The sequence below is a fragment of the Pseudoliparis swirei genome, chromosome 2 (genome assembly GCF_029220125.1).
Source record: "Pseudoliparis swirei isolate HS2019 ecotype Mariana Trench chromosome 2, NWPU_hadal_v1, whole genome shotgun sequence".
NCBI classification, from domain to species: domain Eukaryota; kingdom Metazoa; phylum Chordata; class Actinopteri; order Perciformes; family Liparidae; genus Pseudoliparis; species Pseudoliparis swirei.
This window is the reverse complement of record NC_079389.1, coordinates 1,921,231-1,941,246: the sequence shown is the minus strand read 5'-3', so window position 1 is coordinate 1,941,246 and position 20,016 is coordinate 1,921,231. Positions and strand designations below refer to the sequence as shown.

The window sequence follows — 20,016 nt, the reverse complement described above, 5'->3', positions numbered from 1 at the left end:
TGTCTCTCTCCCTCCGTTGGCAAATCGGACCATGCCGCCATTTTCCTGCTACCGAGTACCAACAAAAGATAGCGGGAAGCGGTAGTGACGAGGGCGAAGCGGTGGTCTGACCAATCAGAGGCTGAGCTACAGGGCGCTCTGCGTGTCGTCAACTGGGACATGATCCAATCCAGTTCCAGTGGCGTCAGCGGTTTTGCGGACGTGGCAATGAGCCTCATAGCACGCTAGCGACACCATCGTCCCCACGGTAAAAGTAGGGTCTTTCCTAACCAAAAGCCGTGGGTTGATAGATCCATCCGTGAAGCTGTGAACGCCCGTACTGCTGCCTATAACTCCGGTCTTGTATCCGGCAACATGGGCGAGTACAAGGCAGCGGTCTATGGACTGAGGAGGCGGTGAAGGAGGCCAAGAGGAGTACCGAGACAGAGTGGAATCACAGATGGAGCAGCGCGACACCAGGCGCCTATGGCAGGGGCTACGGACTATCACAGACTACCAGAGCAGACCCGCGCAATGGTGAGTGCCGACGCATCCCTAGCGGACGACCTGAACTCATTTTATGCACGGTTTGAGGCTAGCAACAACAGCGCTAGCTCGCCGGCTAACAACAACACCGTTAAGCGTAGCGAGGTGAGTTCTACCGCTGGGATGAACACACACTCTCTGTGACCGAGCACAGTGTGAGGAGGGCTCTGTTGAGGGTTAACACCAGGAAAGCTGCAGGTCCAGATGGCATATCTGGGCGAGTACTGAAGACCTGTGCTAACCAGCTAGCTCCAGTGTTCACCACAATATTCAACCTCTCCTGGCTGAGTCCGTGGTCCCGCCTGCTTCAAGAGATCCACTATTGTCCCTGTGCCCAAGAATGCTTCTCCAGCATGTATGAATGACTACCGACCGGTGGCCCTCACCTCGGTGGTCATGAAATGCTTTGAGAGGCTGATAAAGGACTACATCTGCGCCTTCCTCCCTTCCTCCATGGACCCGCTGCAGTTTGCTTATCGCCCAAACAGATCCACAGATGATGCTGTCTCCCAGGTACTGCACACCACACTCTCTCATCTGGACAGCCAGAGGGGGGGCTATGTGAGACTGCTGTTCATTGATTATAGTTCAGCTTTCAACACCATAGTCCCTCCAGACTGGCCGGCAAGCAGACTGAGCTGGGACAGAACACCTCTCTGTGTGCTTGGAGCCTGGACTTCCTCTCCGACAGGCCACAGGTGGTCAGGGTGGGCAGAACACCTCAACCCCTCACCCTGAACACAGGATCCCCCAGGGTTGCGTCCTCAGCCCCTACTGTACTCCCTGTACACACATGACTGTGTGGCCAGGTTCAGCTCAACACCATCATCAAGTTTGCGGATGACACAGTGGTGGTGGGCCTGATCTCCGACAACGACGAGAAGGCCTACCTGGAGGAAGTTGCTGATCTGTCACTCTGGTGCCAGGACAACAGCCTCCTCATGAATGTCACCAAAACTAAGGAGCTGATTGTGGACTTTAGGAGGGTACAACAACAGAGGACGTACTCACCACTGGGCATTAACGGGACTACTGTGGAGAGGGTGAGGGTATAAATACCTGGGAGTCCACATCACCGAGGATCTGACATGGTCAACGAACACAGACACTCTGGTGAGAAAGGCAAGGCAGCGCCTCTACCACCTCAGGCAGCTGAGGAAATTTAAAGTTTCCCAGAGGATCCTTCAGTCCTTCTACTCTGGAGCTGTAGAGGCGTCCTGACAGGAAGCATCACAGCCTGGTTTGGCAACTGCTCCGCTCAGGACAGGAAGGCTCTGCAGAGAGTAGTGCGTTCGGCTGAACGCACTATTGGAACTACACTCCCCACCCTGCAGGACTTGTACACCAGGAGGTGCAGAACCAGAGCCGGCAGGATCATGAAGGATCCTCACCACCCCAACAACAGACTGTTTCAGCTGCTGCGGTCAGGCAGGCGCCTCCGTAGTCACGCTGCAAGAACAGAGAGACTGAGACGGAGTTTCTTTCCTCAGGCCATCAGGACTGTGAACTCCGACCTCACCAGGACCCCCACAACTGCCCCTCTTAGGCACACACACACACACTTAGTGTAAATATTGTACTGTAAATATTGTGTTGTTTTTTATTGTAAATAGTGTGTACTTGTTGCCCTTGCACATTCCTGCTGAGCATTGCCACTTTCATTTCACTGCACACCCTGTGTGTGTATGTGACAAATAAAACATCTTGAATCTTGAATCTTGAGTACCAGTAATAGGTCTGGAGTACCAGTAATAGGTCTGGAGTACCAGTAATAGGTCTGGAGCACCAGCAATAGGTCTGGAGTACCAGTAATAGGTCTGGAGTACCAGTAATAGGTCTGGAGCACCAGTAATAGGTCTGGAGCACCAGCAATAGGTCTGGAGTACCAGTAATAGGTCTGGAGCACCAGTAATAGGTCTGGAGTACCAGTAATAGGTCTGGAGCACCAGCAATAGGTCTGGAGCACCAGCAATAGGTCTGTAGTACCAGTAATAGGTCTGGAGTACCAGTAATAGGTCTGGAGCACCAGCAATAGGTCTGGAGTACCAGCAATAGGTCTGGAGCACCAGTAATAGGTCTGGAGCACCAGCAATAGGTCTGGAGCACCAGCAATAGGTCTGGAGCACCAGTAATAGGTCTGGAGCACCAGTAATAGGTCTGGAGCACCAGTAATAGGTCTGGAGCACCAGCATGTCTGTCAGGCCGTCATTGAGCGTGTCTTTCTGTGTGATATTTAACGCCACGCTGTTACGTTGAGGCGACACTCAGTGCGTTTACATGATGGTATAATTCGAATCTTGCTTTAGTCGGACTATGCTATCTTTTGGGGGATCTGCTATTATCCCAATATACATGGCAGTGAGTAATTCGAATCATTGGCCGAAAGCATGTCATATCCGATACGATAGGCGGCGCTGTTTTCATTACAACTCGTGGTGATACAGCCATTTCCGCTTGACCTCTTCACCACCACCAACAACAACATTTCGAGAAAGATGGCGAACAGAGAGCAGGCTGCTACATCCCTCTACTATTCTTCCATGGTGTTAATAGGAGTACAGCGAATGCAAATGGCGCTATTGGCTGAGTTGATAACGGAGAGAAGCCACGTCGAAGGTACACGGAGAATTTAATTTATCGTCTTTCGACTTCCGGGTCACGACATGGGAGGGCGGAGGGATCTCGAGCATGCGCAAAGACGCAAAGTCCAGTTGCGAATCGAATTCAGAGTTACATGCCGCGAGAGTCGAATTATCAACTGGATCGGACCGAGCTATCCAGGGGTGTTAATCGGACCGAAGTCGGACCGCACATAGTCCGACTAAGGTGTTTACATGAAACGGATAATTCGATTTCAGTCCGACTAAGCCAATAATTCGATTGCATGTAACCGCACTGACTGGTGACGGCTGCATTTAGTTACCATAGAGCTGGATATCAGAACATGTTATGCTCTGCCACTTGTTCAGAATGCAGCGTATTCAGTACATGTTACATACGTACAAGGGACATGAAAAAAGCAAGACTGGAGTTCCTATCGTATTAACAATGACACAAATAACTGTTCATTGCACCTCCCAGAACACATCTGCCCTCGATCAGTTGTTTTTACTTATTGTTTGCTTTTGGTGTTTTAAAGTCTCACAGTAACACAAACTAATCGATGGAGGCAGCGGTAGACCAGCAACATCTGCCCCTCATATCACTTACACCTCCTTCATTAACTCCAAACATTCTGATGTTGATACATCTGTAAATGTGAGTGCCCTCATGTGCAGCACATTATATTCCTGGCAATATTCAAATGCTTGTGAGAGCCACTGTAAAAGGGATCCTGTTGAGTGTTTCACCTCCGGAACAGGAGAATAGTACTTTTGACAGATTTGTACACGTGGTTTCCTCTACTGTACATGAGGATGGACATTTAATGCAAGTCATAGCTTTGTTGTTTATTAGAAAACACCATCTTTAAGGTGAGGCGATACATTTATATACATAATAAGTTATGAACAGAAACTGCACAACAGCCGCAAAGATCAGAAATAACTGCAAAGTTCCACTTTATTTCACTGAAACGAGATTGTTCTCTTTGATACGCCTTATTATGTCCTCAGAATCCTCACTTGTCCTCAGTATTTGATTAAAAGCAGGTAGAGGAGGGTTTATGTGTGAGCGTTTTCCAAATAGACGTTCACTTGAACAGTTCTGGAGACCCACGTAACCGAGTGTCTCCACACACATTGTAGATATGTTTACATGTAAATGTCCATTTTCAGACAGCCTTTTTAAAACACAACTATAATGTTATTAAATAAAACGCATTACCTGAGTTAGACTGACATGATATCATTATGATGTCAGCCCTGAGATAGTGTGATAAAAATATAGTCACAGGGCTGACACCATTTACGCTAACTTTCACACCTATGGGCAGTTTTAGAGTCAATAATTGATGCAGGTTTTTGGACTGTTGGAGGAAGTTAATATATATATATATATATTAGGGCTGTCAATCGATTAAATTTTTTTTACTAATTAATCGCACATTTTGAAATTCATTAATCGCGATTATTTGCGATTAAAAGGTTTTTTTTCTTCTTTTTAAAGACAAAACTTCCCACAGAGCTGTGTTTTCAAAGAGGCTTCCACCTATAAAGTGCCAGCGAGGTATTTAATATCGTGGATGATAAATTGTTGACAGACAAACGGATTGACCAATCACAGTGAAGGTTTCGTGTGACGAGTTCTTTCCGCGCCGCGTCACCCGACACGTCGCCCCTCCGTTCCTCTGTGTATCAGAGGGGACGGAGGAAGGAGGAGCAGGAGGAAACCCGACTGATTCATCCACGAGTTTAAACTGATTTCTGCTCCTTATTTTCGCGGAGATTTTTTTTTTTAAATAACGAAAACAGTGTTAAACCGTACTGCCGCGGTTTGACACTCAGAGGAGTGAAAAAACTTCAACGAACACCGGAAGTAAACAAAGTTGCGTTAATTGCGTAAAAATATTTTAGTGCGTTAACGCGGCCAAATTAATTGCATAGATTAACGCGTTAACGCTGACAGCCCTAATATATATATACATACACACATATATGTATATATATACACACGTATATATATTTACATATAGTGGATTTGGTACAGAAGTGCACATTCAAAAGTATTGCCAAAATGTGCTACATTATTCTACAATCCAACATATGTTTTTTATATGATTTCTCGCAGTTTTATATGCACTTGAGGATGTGTACCGCAGAGGCCTGGGGTGAAAACAACAGTCGTCGGCTCTTTTTGGATGGAAAACAAATAGCTGCAGAAGAACCTTGGCGGGGCCCGCTACCTGCTGTGTGGCTGACATTGTTGTCCTGTTTAAAAGTGGTTCTGATGAGATATGCGGCCCACAAACAACTGAGAAGTATATCCTCAAGGGTGTTCTTCATTGGAGAGCATAATACTGTATGAATAAGCAGGAGATTAAGCAGAAAATCATCCATAAAAAAAATTATGTTTTCATATAAACAATGAAACAGATAACAGATGTTTCTTTGAAGGCCCTCCACACCAACAGTGCTTTTCAATCACTCTCTCTGATTAGATTTCCAGTTAGGTATAATTTAGGTGGAGCAATATGGAAATTGGGTGATGTCACCGAGCGATGTATTCAGAAACATCTTTCCAAACTTGCAATATTCTAACTTTTTAGGCAACTGACTAAGCAATGGTCGACATCTCGATGACAACGTCCATTTCTCATCTACAGACTAAGGTATAAAGTGAGCGTTAGCGTCCATACCAGTGTTGTAGGCGTGGTACTCGATGCTTACACATGCGTACATCTTACAAAATCAATGGGTCACTGGACGTTTTCTTCATCTTGGTACTATCCCAGAGGATTACTGCTGCTTGCTGGGCACACATCCAAGCTTCGGAGGAAATTCCCTCTAAACCTCTTCCTCCCACGGCCTGATATCTAAACCATCCGTCACTGCTGCCAGAGAGACATGGGAGCAGTGGGTCGCTGTTGTGCACCGACAGATATGCTAGAGAGGTTCATGTCATTTATGTTCGCTTTCTCTCATTCCAGGCTTCCTGATTGTTTTCACCTGTCATCACACCTGTCTCCTATGCTCATCAGTGTCAGCCCCGCCCCTGATTGGTCCCACCTGTGTCTTGTTACCATGTGCTTAAATTCCCCTGTCTCCCAGTGTTCCTTGTCAGTTCGTCTGGTCTTTTGCCATGATCAGGTCGGGTTATGTTGTGCTCTTGAAAAGTTATTGATCCTCACTACGTGAGCGCTTTCATTTGTTCACTGCAGAACCGAAAATAAAGTACTTACAAATACTTTATCTCTGTCTCCCGGTCGTGCAATTGGGTCCTACTTCCTAAGTGTCTGAGCTCGTAACAGAACGAACTGACCACATTATGGACCCAGCCGACCCAAGAACGCTTCACGCCGCTCTGTCGGTACAGGGCGTGACGATTTTTCATCACGAGGAAAAACTGGACAAAGTCAGCCGGGAAATACAAGAGCTGAGAGGACGCCAGGCCGGGGTTCAGGAAGAATTATCTACACAGATGCAACAACTGGTTGCCCAAATGAATAATTTTTCACTCATCAACAGACTGCTCCTCTGGTGACGTCATCCACAGCTGAGAATTTGCCTGTCAATACTCCAGCTGACGACCCAGGTCAGGCTGTTTCCTCCCGTTACGGCTGGCTCTTCCGGAGAGATTTTCCGGAGACTCTTGAATTGCAGAGCCTTTCTGGTACAGTGTGATCTGCATTTTCAACACAACCCAGCAGCTTTTTATCTGAGCATGGTAAAGTGGCGTTTATTGTGTCTCATTTAACGGGAAGAGCTGCAGCCTGGGCTACTGCAGAATGGTCTAGAGACACCGAACTATGTTACTCATTGGCCGATTTCATAGAGACTATGAGGCGCATTTTGACCACTCATCGCCTGCTACGGAGGCCAGCAGAAGACTGTTTCAAATCGTCAGCTCAACCGTCAGGTGGTTGATTATGCCATCGAGTTTCGTACAGCAGCAGCGGACAGCGGATGGAATGTTCCGCTCTTCGTGACGCCTTCATGACAGGACTTTCGAACCGATAAAGGACCAGCTGGCTCCACTGGAGACACCCGGGATCTGGAATCCTCATCGCTGTGGCCATCCGGATCGATAACCGTCTTCGAAAGAGAGAGGAGCGTCGACGCAACCGAGATGTTATTCCCAGCTTCCAGAATTCGCCTCGGAGGGTCGCGCAGCCAGCGGAGGATTTCCAGCTCATGTTACCGGACCATCAGAGGACTACACTTCCGAATGACTCCGGTGAACCCATGCAGCTTGGAAGAACCAGGCTTTCTCTGGAGGAGAGGCAGCGCCGTCTACGGGAGGGTTGCTGTTTCTACTGCGGCCAGCCGGGTCATCAACTCGCTTCATGCCCGGGAAAAGATCGTGCTCACCAGTCAAAAGGAGGGCGCTGGTGAGCAAGTTTCCCGCAGACTTCCCTCCTCGACCTGTTACTCAGGTAGACATTTGTATTAACAATCAGACCATTGACCAGGGTGTGTTAATAGACTCACGGGCTGACGATAGCCTTATTGACTGGAGCCTAGTCAAACAGCTAAAAATAAAACTGTCCCGCTATCTCATCCTGTTAGTGCCAGTGCCTTAGACGGCCGCTTGTTGTTCACAGTTACCCATTGCACTGAGCCCATACGGATTACTATAAATAAGGACCATACCGAGAGCATGCAATTTCATATTTTTGAGTCGACTCAGCACCCGATTATTTTGGGGTTTCCTTGGCTGAAGATCCACAATCCTCACATAGACTGGCCTTCAGCGAAAGTTATAGACTGGGGAGAGGATTGTAAGGGCAGGTGTAAACTTTCGCAACCTGTTAATGCACCAACAGACTCTAGTAGGATCATTATAGATCACCCTGACTATCCTGATTTACACAAGGTACCTTCCTGTTACCATGATTTAAAAGAAGCGTTTAACAAGTCTAAAGCCTTGTCGCTACCTCCTCACCGAGATTTTGACTGTCCCATTGATCTCTTACCGTGAGCCCCCATTCCCAAGGGGAGACTTTACTCGATTTCGAGACCTGAGAGAACAGCAATGGATGAATACATCTCCTCTTCACTCAAATCAGGGATTATCCGTCCTTCATCGTCTCCAGCCGGAGCGGGATTCTTTTTTGTGGGAAAGAAAGACGGGTCTCTGAGACCTTGCATAGACTACAGTCCACTAAATGACATTACGGTGAAGAACCGCTATCCTCTGCCACTCATGTCATCTGCTTTTGAACTGCTTCAACGGCCAAGATATTCACCAAGTTGGATTTAAGAAATGCATATCACTTGGTTAGAATAAAACAAGGGATGAGTGGAAGACTGATTCAACACTCAGAATGGTCACTATGAGTACTTGGTAATGCCTTTTGGACTGTGCAATGCACCGCTGTTTTCAAGCTTTTGTGAATGAGGTTTTGGGAATTCTTGAATATTTCAGTGTTTGTGTATCTGGATGACATACTGATTTTCTCCCCAGACGCTAAATCTCATGTTAACCATGTCCGCCAAGTTTTGCAGAAACTACTGGATAATCAGCTATATGTCAAGGCAGAGAAGTGCGAGTTCCACACAGAAGAGGTGTCTTTCTTAGGATACATAGTCTCACCTAATCATATTCAAATGGATCCTGCGAAAGTCAGTGCAGTATCCCAGTGGCCCACACCAGACTCCAGGAAAAGGTTCAGCAGTTCCTAGGATTTGCTAACTTCTATAGGAAGTTTATTAGGAATTTCAGTTCTGTTGCTGCTCCTCTGCATGTTCTGACTTCTCCTAAGGTTCCCTTCAAGTGGACCCCCCAGGCGGATCTTGCTTTCAAACTTCTCAGAGATAGATTCACATCAGCTCCCATACTCACCATTCCAGATCCCCAGCGCCAGTTTATGGTCGAGGTGGATGCTTCCAATGAGGGAATTGGAGGAGTACTGTCTCAACGTTCTGCAGAAGACAACAAGATGCATCCATGTGCTTACCTGTCGCGGAAGTTGACAACGGCAGAGCGGAATTATGACGTGGAAACAAGGAATTGTTAGCTGTAAAAGCTGCCCTCGAGGAATGGAGACACTGGCTAGAGGTGCAGAGCAACCGTTTTTAGTCTGGACAGATCACAAGAATCTAGAATATATAAGAAAGGCTAAGCGTCTCAACTCCCGTCAGGCCAGGTGGACACTTTTCTTTAGTAGATTCAACTTCACACTCTCTTTTCGTCCCGGGTCTCAGAATCAAAACCCGATGCTTTGTCTCGTCTTTACGATCCCGAACCACTTGCGGTAGAGCCCAAGACCATCCTTCCACTTAACCGGGTGATCGGAGCCTTTTCCTGGCAAGTGGAGTCAGACGTTAAAGAGGCAAATGTCATGAATCCAGCGCCTAGCGAGTGTCCCAACAATCTGCTGTTTGTTCCTGAGGCTCTTCACTCCAAGGTCATCCACTGGGCTCACTCATCTGTGCTTTCGTGCCATCCGGGAGTAGCAAGAACAATGTTCAGGATTCAACAACGTTTCTGGTGGCCATCCATGAAGAAAAATGTGGCCGAGTATGTAGCGGCTTGTCCGGTGTGTGCGTGTAATAAGACCTCATCTCAAGTTAAGATGGGCTTGCTCCAGCCGCTGCCGATTCCCCATCGTCCTTGGTCACACATTTCGATGGATTTTGTGACAGGATTTCCCTCATCCAGAGGCAAGACTACGGTTCTAACAGTGGTTGATCGATTTTCAAAGATGGCTCACTTCATCCCATTGACCAAGCTTCCTCTGCCAAAGTCACCGCAGAGGTCATGATGAATCACGTATTCAGGATCCATGGATTCCCTAATGACATTGTTTCCGACAGGGGTCCACAATTCATTTCCGCCTTCTGGAAAGAGTTTTGTCGACTCATAGGTGCCACCGTCAGCCTGTCATCAGGATATCACCCTCAGTCAAATGGACAGTCGGAGCGTCTGAACCAAGAACTAGAGACTACGCCACGTTGTCTCGCCTCCCGAACCAGACCACCTGGGTGACCACCTCACATGGGTCGAGGTTGCCCACAATACCCTTCCCACGGCGGCCACAGGTCTCTCTCCATTCCATTGTGTCAATGGTTTCCAGCCTCCACTTTTCCCTAACAACGAGGAAGAGGTGATGGTTCCATCGGCACATGCCATGATCAGACGTTGTCGCAGAGTTTGGGCTGGTGCTCGCCAGTCTCTTCTCCAAGTTCAGCTCGGATGAAGGCTGTTGCGGACGTTCATCGCAGGGTCGCTCCCTCCTACAGTCCAGGCCAAAGGTTTGGCTCTCTACCAAAGACTTACCACTCCATGTCGCCTCAAAGAAACTGGCTCCGAGATTTGTGGGTCCGTTTCCAGTGTCCAGAGTCATCAACCCGGCGTCGTTACGCTTGCAACTCCCAGGACCTTGAGAGTGCACCCAACGTTTCACGTTAGTAGAATCAAGCCGGTGTGTGAGAGCACACTTGTTCCCGCCTCCAAGCCCCCTCCACCGCCCCAGTTCTTTGAAGGGGGTGACGTTTACAAGGTCCGTAAGCTACTGGAGGTCCGTAATAGGCGGAGGGCAAGCAATTCCTGGTAGACTGGAAGGGTTACGGTCCTGAGGCTAGAAGCTGGATAGCTGCTTCATTTATCGTAGACAAGACTCTTATCCACGACTTTTACAATCAGCCTGGGCCATCAGGAGTTGGCCCTAGAGGGAGGGGTACTGTTGTGCACCGACAGATATGCTAGAGAGGTTCATGTGATTTATGTTCGCTTTCTCTCATTCCAGGCTTCCTGATTGTTTTCACCTGTCATCACACCTGTCTCCTATGCTCATCAGTGTCAGCCCGCCCTGATTGGTCCCACCTGTGTCTTGTTACCATGTGCTTAAATTCCCCTGTCTCCCAGTGTTCCTTGTCAGTTCGTCTGGTCTTTTGCCATGATCAGGTCGGGTTATCTTGTGCTCTTGAAAAGTTTTTGATCCCTCACTACGTGAGCGCTTTCATTTTGTTCACTGCAGAACCGAAAAATAAAGTACTTACAAATACTTTATCTCTGTCTCCCGGGTCGTGCAATTGGGTCCTACTTCCTAAGTGTCTGAGCTCGTAACAGTCGCTGAGCCAGCAGCACATGACTGAGTCATCTGTTGGAGATCCAGCCTTCAGTAATAGAGTGCAGTTTGTAATTTCCACTCCGTTGTACTAAGTTTAAATCAAACAACCATCTTCTCTTGATAAAAAAAACACACAAATAATTTGGTTTAGAAATGAAAAATGTACTCTATAAGCAATATGACATTGCTGCAATTCATACAGTCTGTTTGTGTGTTTTGCTAGAGCTTAGATCTGGATCTGTCTGCGCAGTGGCTCGTGGTCGCCATAGGTAATATCGATTCATCATCACAGTTTCTGCGTTTCAGCAAAAGGAACATCGTCTCGCTCTGAATAGTCACTTAACACGAGGCTGTGGAGCACACTGCCCACTCTGACTGGACGTTTCAAGCTGAAGTGTGCTTTGTTGTGAAGGTAACCCCACCCAACAGGGATGTCACAAGGTCATAGAGTAGCTTACATGTCTACATCATTGCAGCAAGGTGAATAAACCTGAGCCACTGGGGAGCAGTCTTTAAAGGGCAGGTCCATTGGAGTATTTATTGGGGGTTTTCATTCTGGAGCTTCAAAGTGGGGTTCCTTATGCATTAAAATCCAATCATTCAAATGTATCCACAGTCAATGTGTGTAACCTAGAGTAACTTAGATGGCGTCTGGAGCTCCCGGGTTGGGGGAAGCAGGCAGGAGGAGCAGCAGGAAAGCTAAAAGCAACAAAGTGCGGTTTGGAGTTCCGGAAGTGACCAAACGACGAGCACTAAATAATAAATCGAGGCCTGTGGCCAACCAGCAGCTCCTGTGTCCTGTGAGGTAAAATCCCTATTTTCGACAATAGATTCTTGGAGCTAATACATCCTAAATTGCCTGTTGGAACGGCCTGTCCAAATAAATATTGTATACTTTTAAAGTGAATGCCCCCGTCCACAGCCCTTTTACTTCTGAGTTGGAGCCATTTTAAGGCTAACGTGAAGCCACAGGACGCCATTGACAAAAAACATATTTTACCTTGCAGAATTCTTGAGTATACATATAATCCCACATCGAATCTCCATTAACCCTTTCAGTTATATACAAACAAAGAAAGTTTAATTGCATGTTGACTCAGCTAGTTAAAAAAAGAAAAGAGAATCCATCCTGAAGCATCAAAAGGATGGCTTCTTTTGGTTAGTTGAGAAACAGATGTGCATCAAAAAGAAATAAAACAAATATACATGATCATTTTTAACATACCCAAGTCTGTCCTCCTCCTTCTTCCTCAGTCCGAAATCTCTCTGGACAACTTCCCAAACATGCTCGGCCTCCTCATCTGTGAGTTTGGAGAGATCCAGCTTCCCGTCTGTCGTGGTGGAGCTCGGCATCGTTGCGAAGCTGATGCCTGTGAGCTGGCAGGCTGTCACGTGCGTGGCTGCATTTGGGCAAAAAAAATGAAATAGAATAGGTTGTCAGCTACATGAGGAAGTTTTTAATACAAATATTTAAGAGGAACTGCAGTGAAAACACGACCAACTGGATAAAAATAAATAAAAACTGCATTTTCTTTTCCAACCGATGTTACGCTACATGAGCGGTGAAGTTCACTCCTTGACATGATTGTTAATTTAATCAGTCAGGTTTGTTGTGTCACGTTCACGGTACAAATCTGTGTGAAGAATGGTTGGGAATACATTTGACACAGCTTTCTGATGTCCCCCTGACCTTTGCACTCTTCAACATTGCAGAAAGACGCTTTAACAACCTTCAGATCACACGATAATATTTAAAAAAATGGGCCGCTTTACATACATTGCTCATTCCTCTTGATTTAATTGTGTTGCAACAATAACACTGTTAAATTAAAAGGTGCATTTAAAAAAAAAAGAAAAAGTGACTGCAGAGATATAAACTGATTTGAGCATGCTAGCCAGATAGCCGAGGCCCGTCCTGTCTTGTAATACCAGTTGTACCTCAGGGGGGCAACAGTGAGTCAATTCAACGTTCAGTGTCGGTCCAACATGAGAGGACAGAAAAGTAGAGCAGCTTCATCCACGGCCTGTGTGCATATTGATAGCATGTTTATTGTATTCAATCCGAAGTGGGAGAAAAGAAACAACATTAAATATAAAATCCAGTAAACTCACAAAGTGTACATGGACTGTACAGATCTGGTGTGGCAGCAACAGGAACTACAGGCCGACGCCACACATGAAGATTATAACGGTGTTCTTTTGAACTGATGTCTCGATTTCCAACAGTTTGGTTGAATTGACGTGTTCTAGTCGCGATGTTTAATTAGTTAGCAGTTGGCTGTTGATGTCAATTTACACTTTAAAAGGATCGGTCCAGATTTATGTGTCATTGAAAACAATTATTTCCCGATGCAACTGAGAACTAAACATCTACATTCTTGTATATATATGTATATATCCTTTAACTCCCACGTAAAGCAAATCTCAAGGACTGCATTCTTTCATCTACGTAATATTTCAAAAATCAGGCACATCTCGTCTCAAAAAGATGCAGAAAAATTGGTTCACGCGTTCGTTACTTCGAGACTGGATTACTGCAACTCCTTATTATCAGGCTGCTCTAATAAGTCTCTTAGGTCCCTCCAGTTGATCCAGAATGCTGCAGCTCGTGTTCTCACTAAAACTAAGAAAAGAGATCACATCACTCCTGCACTAGCTGCTCTGCACTGGCTCCCAGTAAAATCAAGAATCACTTTTAAAATTCTTCTCTTAACCTACAAAGCCTTGATTGGTGATACTCCATCATATCTTAAGGAGCTTGTAGTACCATATTGCCCCACTAGAGAGCTGCGCTCACTAAATGCGTGACTACTTGTAGTTCCTAGAGTCTTAACAAGTAGAATGGGAGCCAGAGCCTTTAGTTATCAAGCTCCTCTTTTATGGAACCAGCTTCCAATTTCAGTCCGGGAGGCAGACACAGTCACCTCGTTTAAGAGTAGACTTAAGACTTTCCTCTTCGACAGAGCTTATAGTTAGGGCTGAATCAGGTCCACCTGGTCCAGCCCCTTGATATGCTGCTATAGGCTTATAGCTGCCGGGGGACGTTTTAGGATGCACTGAGTACCTATCTCCTCTTTTCTCTCCTTAAGGATGAATTTTCATCTCTCAATCACACGTTACTAACTCTGCTTTCTCCCCGGAGTCCTTTTGACTTCACGTCTCATGGGGTCATCGGACCCTATGAGACGACATAGATCCTATCTGCCTGATGGATCATCGAGGTCTGGGTCGTGGAATTCCTGATACCGACCACGCCACTGCCCTGTTGAGACTCCGCCCACTGTTGAGACTCCACCCACTCCTCCTCTCTACCTCCATCTGCCTGATGGATCGTGGAGGTCTCCATCGTGGAATATGCCTACTACGAACTATTCATACACTGTCATATTCATTGAATGTATTTTAACTCTAAATCTGTCCTTCTGTACACATTACATCTATTGTTCTGTCCATCCTGGAGAGGGATCCTCCTCTGTTGCTCTCCTGAAGGTTTCTTCCCTTTTTCCCCCCTGAAGGGTTATTTGGGAGTTTTTCCTGGTCCGATGTGAGGTTTTGGGGCAGGGATGTCTATGTGTACAGATTGTAAAGCACTGAGACAAATTTGTAATTTGTGAAATTGGGCTATACAAATAAACTGAATTGAATTGGTAAAATAATTATTATTGCACAATTGCAGCTGGTCGCTAGTCAGCAAAACAATCCTGCTCTCGTGTTTTCTCAGTGTATCTTCTGATACTTTTTGACTAATGTCCGTATGAAATAGATTTATTGCGTTTGCTTTTCATAAGTCATACTTTTTTTTGAGAGACAACTGTTGTCAGTCTTTTTTTAGACTGCTGTTTTCTCCAAACAAAACAGACCAGAATAATAGAACTGATCGAGGGTCAGTGATCCTGTGATCCGGGGAAAGTCCGGTTCAGTTCAACCGTCACATCGCTTAGGGATTTGAATCAAGTCTCTGTTTAACGGAGCAAATCATTTCACATGCTCCAGGTTCACAACGTCTTGGTTTTCAGCAACTCGAGCTGACAAGTGACACACACACACACACACACACACACCAGCGAGTTGCACTGAAACACTCTATCAGTCTAATCTAATTTCTTCTTATGCAACATTGGAACGAATGGTAAAAACAAGTTTAACACAGGTCACGTCTAAGTGGTCGACCCTGAGTAGAACATTGTCCTCCCCCAGCTCCTTTAAATAGTGCATACAACGTTCCCACAAGCAAAGGGTTCCACTTGAACACAGAAGCTCGGCATGTATTTGCTTAGCGGGTGTGAGCAGCTCCGTATCTTACTTGTTGTATTAAAGGACCATAATGGAAGAAATAAAGCACTTTAGAATTGTGTTATTTGCTTTTCATGAATGTTTCTCACAGTATTTTATGCCACGGTTGAATCCTAACTTTAAAGCAGGTGGTCTACAAATCATCGTCCTTGCATTAAATCTTCTGTTGATGCCACACAATTTAAGCAGGTGCACGGTTGAAGGACTCCTTGTGTTTGCTAAAGGAAAGTTTGGCTTGTTAACCGGTGCGCAGACACACACACACCTGAAATAGTTCTCCCAGCAGAAGAACAAATAGCTTACATTTCTTTCTTTATTCCATTCTAAACCAAATTATATTCTCTTACGCAGACTTTTAAATGTGGCTATCTTGGCTACAGGTGGACAAAAGCTGTTTGACGTTTGTTTCAAAAGCTAATAATTACACAAATTACATTTCTAATAACACACATGAATTTGGTCCAATATGTAATGAGCCCACTGACAGCTTAAGTAAAGTAGCATAGATCTAAAAAAAAAAGAACAGACAACAGCATTCATATCAATAACACAAATGTAGGCATTAACATAATTGATGTTCTTCTCCGAACAATCAATGCATGGGGATATGTCTTACCTTGGTGTTGACAGAGCAGCCCGAGGGCAGGACTTCCTCTGAAGTGAGACCCGGCTGACTGCAGGGCAAACTAAGCAGAGCAGACAGCGAATCACATGTCTAGTTAATCAGGAGGAAGAAAGGCATGGAGACAAGCCTCCTCTCTCGCCGCCTTCCTCCAATTTACGTCAAAAGGTCAGGCAATAACGCTGGGAAATGACTTATGAATGGTAAATCAACCGGTTTGGAAGCAGACATCATTTCGGGGCAAGTCTTTGCTTGGACAGCATTCAAGTGTGCAGTGATCATGAGATTATGTTCATGCCAGTTGAGCTCAAGTTAATTCAATTCAGTTTGTTTTGTATAGCCCAATATCACACATGACAAATTTGCCTCAGAGGGCTTTACAATCTGTACACATATTGTAAACAAGTCCCCAGTCACATGTCGTAGATCCTACAGTTTGACTTTAGAGAGAGCAATCAGAGCAATTAACCCACAACTGACACGTCTTTATTGCGAGCGACATTCGTGTCTCGGAGGAAGACCAGGGGGAGGTCCTCTAACGTGTAGTGTTGGTTCAAGGGCACCGCGTCGAAGAATAGTTGTGAGAATGACATTTGCACAGTGGGTGGGTCAACCTTTACACATGGGATCACCACTCAGGACAGCGCTGCAGTATTCTGTGTGGAGATCATTACAGTTACCAGGAGTTGGAGCGAGTACAGATGGTCAGCACGAAAAGACGGAAACACACTCACAACGTGAAAAGACCCAAATGAGCGTGGGTGACTCATTATCTCATTCTCCTTTCCATAAACAAATGGATTTGTTTCCCATTTCCTCTTTTGATTTGAGCCATGTGACCTGTCCAGGGGTCTAATGTTCTGGTTAGCTCCAACCACCAGTTCCTGTTGTCTTAAACACATGAGAACAAAGTCTTTGGAAGAGATTAGTCACAGCAACTTTTTTTTTTTACACTAAAGGCAATGACATTCTTGTGAGTGAATCTTTAGTTATTTTTATTCAACCACAACACAGAAGCTGAGCTGGTATTCAGGGCTGTGTCCCGCTGACTGAAGAAACTTTTGGCATTTAAAAAAAAGCAAACTTGCAGACCTAATTTAATTGTTGACTTCTCAGCTCAGGCAAGTGTCTGCTGTCTGGGCACAACACCCCAATGAAAATAAAACAATTATTGTTTGTTGTTTTTGTTGTTGTGGCTAATTGGTCAGAATGTTCAGAGTGTCCAGCCGGTGTTTCGCTCTAACATGTGACCGTGTTAATTGGTGTCTCAAAGCCAAATGCGCTGTGGAAGCTCGTAGTTACGGCAGCTGTTGAAAGCCTTGAGTTTCCCCGTATTATTTCTTAATACATTTTATGATGTTGTTGTTTAGGTTTGTTGTTGTTATGATGTTTATTTTCCATACCAACAATTTATTTAAATTCCAAGAGCACACAAATGTATGTATGGCTGCTACTGATGTTGGTTAAGATTTTTTTCTTTTCTTCTAATCATGGCAAAACAAACATTTCGCTGAAGTTCAGCCCATCATTTGACTCCTTTGGTTGTTTCCCCTCAACAAGTATCATGTGACGACGACATGTATGTGCAGCCCAGTATCATGGCAGTTTGTGAAGTAGTCACAAAAATAACATTCATTTGTTTTGTGTATCGGCACAGAAATTGTCCTATTTTTTTACTTCTAGCTTTTCAGCACAAAATCAGCAAATGGAAAGTCGTGAATTCATCCACAAGACTTCAGCAACAGCCAGAGCAGGAAAGACCACTTATGGCACATGGGTCCTACAAACATCGGAATTCCAACCACTTGTTCAATTTGAGGAGGATCTGGCCAGAGTTTTGGAGTCTGGAGTCTGATTTTCCCAGCTGCTCCTGAACGCATCATCTCACTCTTCCGGTAAGCTTTGGTTGCCAGCTCAACAGCGAGCATGACTTCTTCTTCTCTCTTGCTCAGTGTGTCTCATGTATAGTTATCCCTTAATGATAACGATACATGCAACAGTTTATTTGCTAGGTTGGAGGCAGGTCTAAGTGGGTTAGATGCACTCCGCCGCTATCAAGCTCAGACAGGGATGGTTGGGTAACTGTACCAACCACTTCAGTTTTCCTGCTCAGCGACACGCGGAGATACAGTCAGATTGTAATACACCGTAATGACGCCCGAGCCCGCCGGAACTCACTAAAATTAATGTCTATAATCTGCAGACAGACGAATTATAGCCGAATGTCGTCTTTCAACCGCTGGCTGTCGGTGGTAGACAACTGGAAGACTTTCTGAAAACCTGATCTGATGAGGAGGCGGCATTCATCCCACGTTGATGAGGAGCGTCTCATTTCTGCGAATATGACCAAGTTGATCACCGGACTTAATCTATGACAACCCAGGGTTCAGATCAGGAACAGCAGAGTTGTAGTTTAACACCCTTCTCTGCTCTTCCATTTTACCCACCCTTGACTTTAGAGTAGAGACTGTGTCTGTCCAATTAAATAAATCAAAAAGTGAGAAGAGGTTAACACAATTATTTCAGCAGTGCAACAAAATAGGTCTATTAAATGTGGTCTCCTAAATATTCGATCTCTGTCATCTAAAGCTGTGTTACTGAATGATTTAATATCAGATAATCACATTGATTTATGTTGCCTAACTGAAACCTGGCTGAGCCATGAAGAATATGTCTGCCTGAATGAATCGACTCCTCCAAGTCATATTAATACTCACATTCCTCGAGGCACCGGTCGAGGAGGTGGAGTAGCAGCCATCTTTGAATCGAGCCTATTAATTAATCCTCAACCAAAATTACACTACACCTCATTTGAAAGCCTTGTTCTTAGTCTTTCACATCCAACCTGGAAAACACTACAGCCAATTCGATTTGTGATTCTGTCCATATTCAGAGTTTATATCTGAATTCTCAGAATTTATATCAAGTTTGGTTCTTAAAACCGATAAAGTTATTATTGTTGGAGATTTTAATATCCATGTGGATGTTGATAATGATTGTTTATACTACCGGTGTACTCCGTTAGTGCTCTGGTATAACCCTCAGACCCCGCCAAACTGAAAAGCGCGTCACGAAAGCAGCATATATGGCGTTCTATATCTCCGAAGAAATCGCTTAGTTTGGCGATGGAATGCCGAAAACCGTTGTATGCCCTGGTGTATATTTGGGATTTTTCTCATCAATCGTGACCAATTATTTATTTTCCAGTTTCTCTCGAACACGCCTACCTGTCTCTTGGTGTCTCTGCTAACAGGCCACGCCCACACTCCTTCAAGGTGGCTGTTATTAAAACTCTTGATGTTAAACTCAGACAAAACCGAGTATTTTAATCGGCCCTGAGCACCTCAAAAATTGGTTCGCGTCTCGTTTACTTGAAACCGTTGTTCGTTACCTTTTTTGTGTTGTTGCTGAAATGGTATTTTCAGCCCAGGTGTTTCCTAAACCTAACTGGATGAGTTGCCTGATAAAACTTCTGTTTTCTAGCGTAATGTCGTCCCGACAGAACAATAAATCATGCCGAGCGACACGAAATAAATGCATTTTGTGAGTATTTCCCAAACTGACGTGAGACTTTGTAAGTTTACCGTTGTAAAAAAGCTAAAAAGGGATTAAAAGAAGATGTATCTCTATACAACTTCATTAACATTTCAAAATACACAATATCAAAACTAAAGAGTTTTTATGATATTACAAAGTTTGTGAAGTATGACATTTGAAGATTGCTGGCCCTCATGTTTGTTGCCAGATGAGTGGAAATACGACTAAAACAGAAAGAACTTCAAACAGACTTTTTAATTCCTTGTGGGGAAAAAAGACAATACAGTTTTGGCTTCAGCACAATCAGTTCCTGTAGTTATCCTCCACTGTGTTAGCATTGATAAATTCCTCCCATTTTAGTTTGGAC

General features: G+C 45.0%; 1 protein-coding gene across 1 annotated transcript in view; it reads right to left on the bottom strand.

Moving 5' to 3' along the window:
• Positions 1-16,176, bottom strand: part of mlphb (melanophilin b) — a 51,041-nt gene extending 34,865 nt beyond the window's left edge. The window contains exons 1-2 of the mRNA XM_056426726.1: positions 16,107-16,176; positions 12,423-12,597 (exon numbers count right to left, since the gene is read on the bottom strand). Of these exons, the coding sequence (XP_056282701.1) occupies positions 12,423-12,550 (128 nt within the window). The 5' untranslated portion in view covers positions 12,551-12,597; positions 16,107-16,176. The remainder of the gene's footprint in view (positions 1-12,422; positions 12,598-16,106) is intronic.
• Between the last annotated feature and the right edge of the window lie 3,840 nt (positions 16,177-20,016).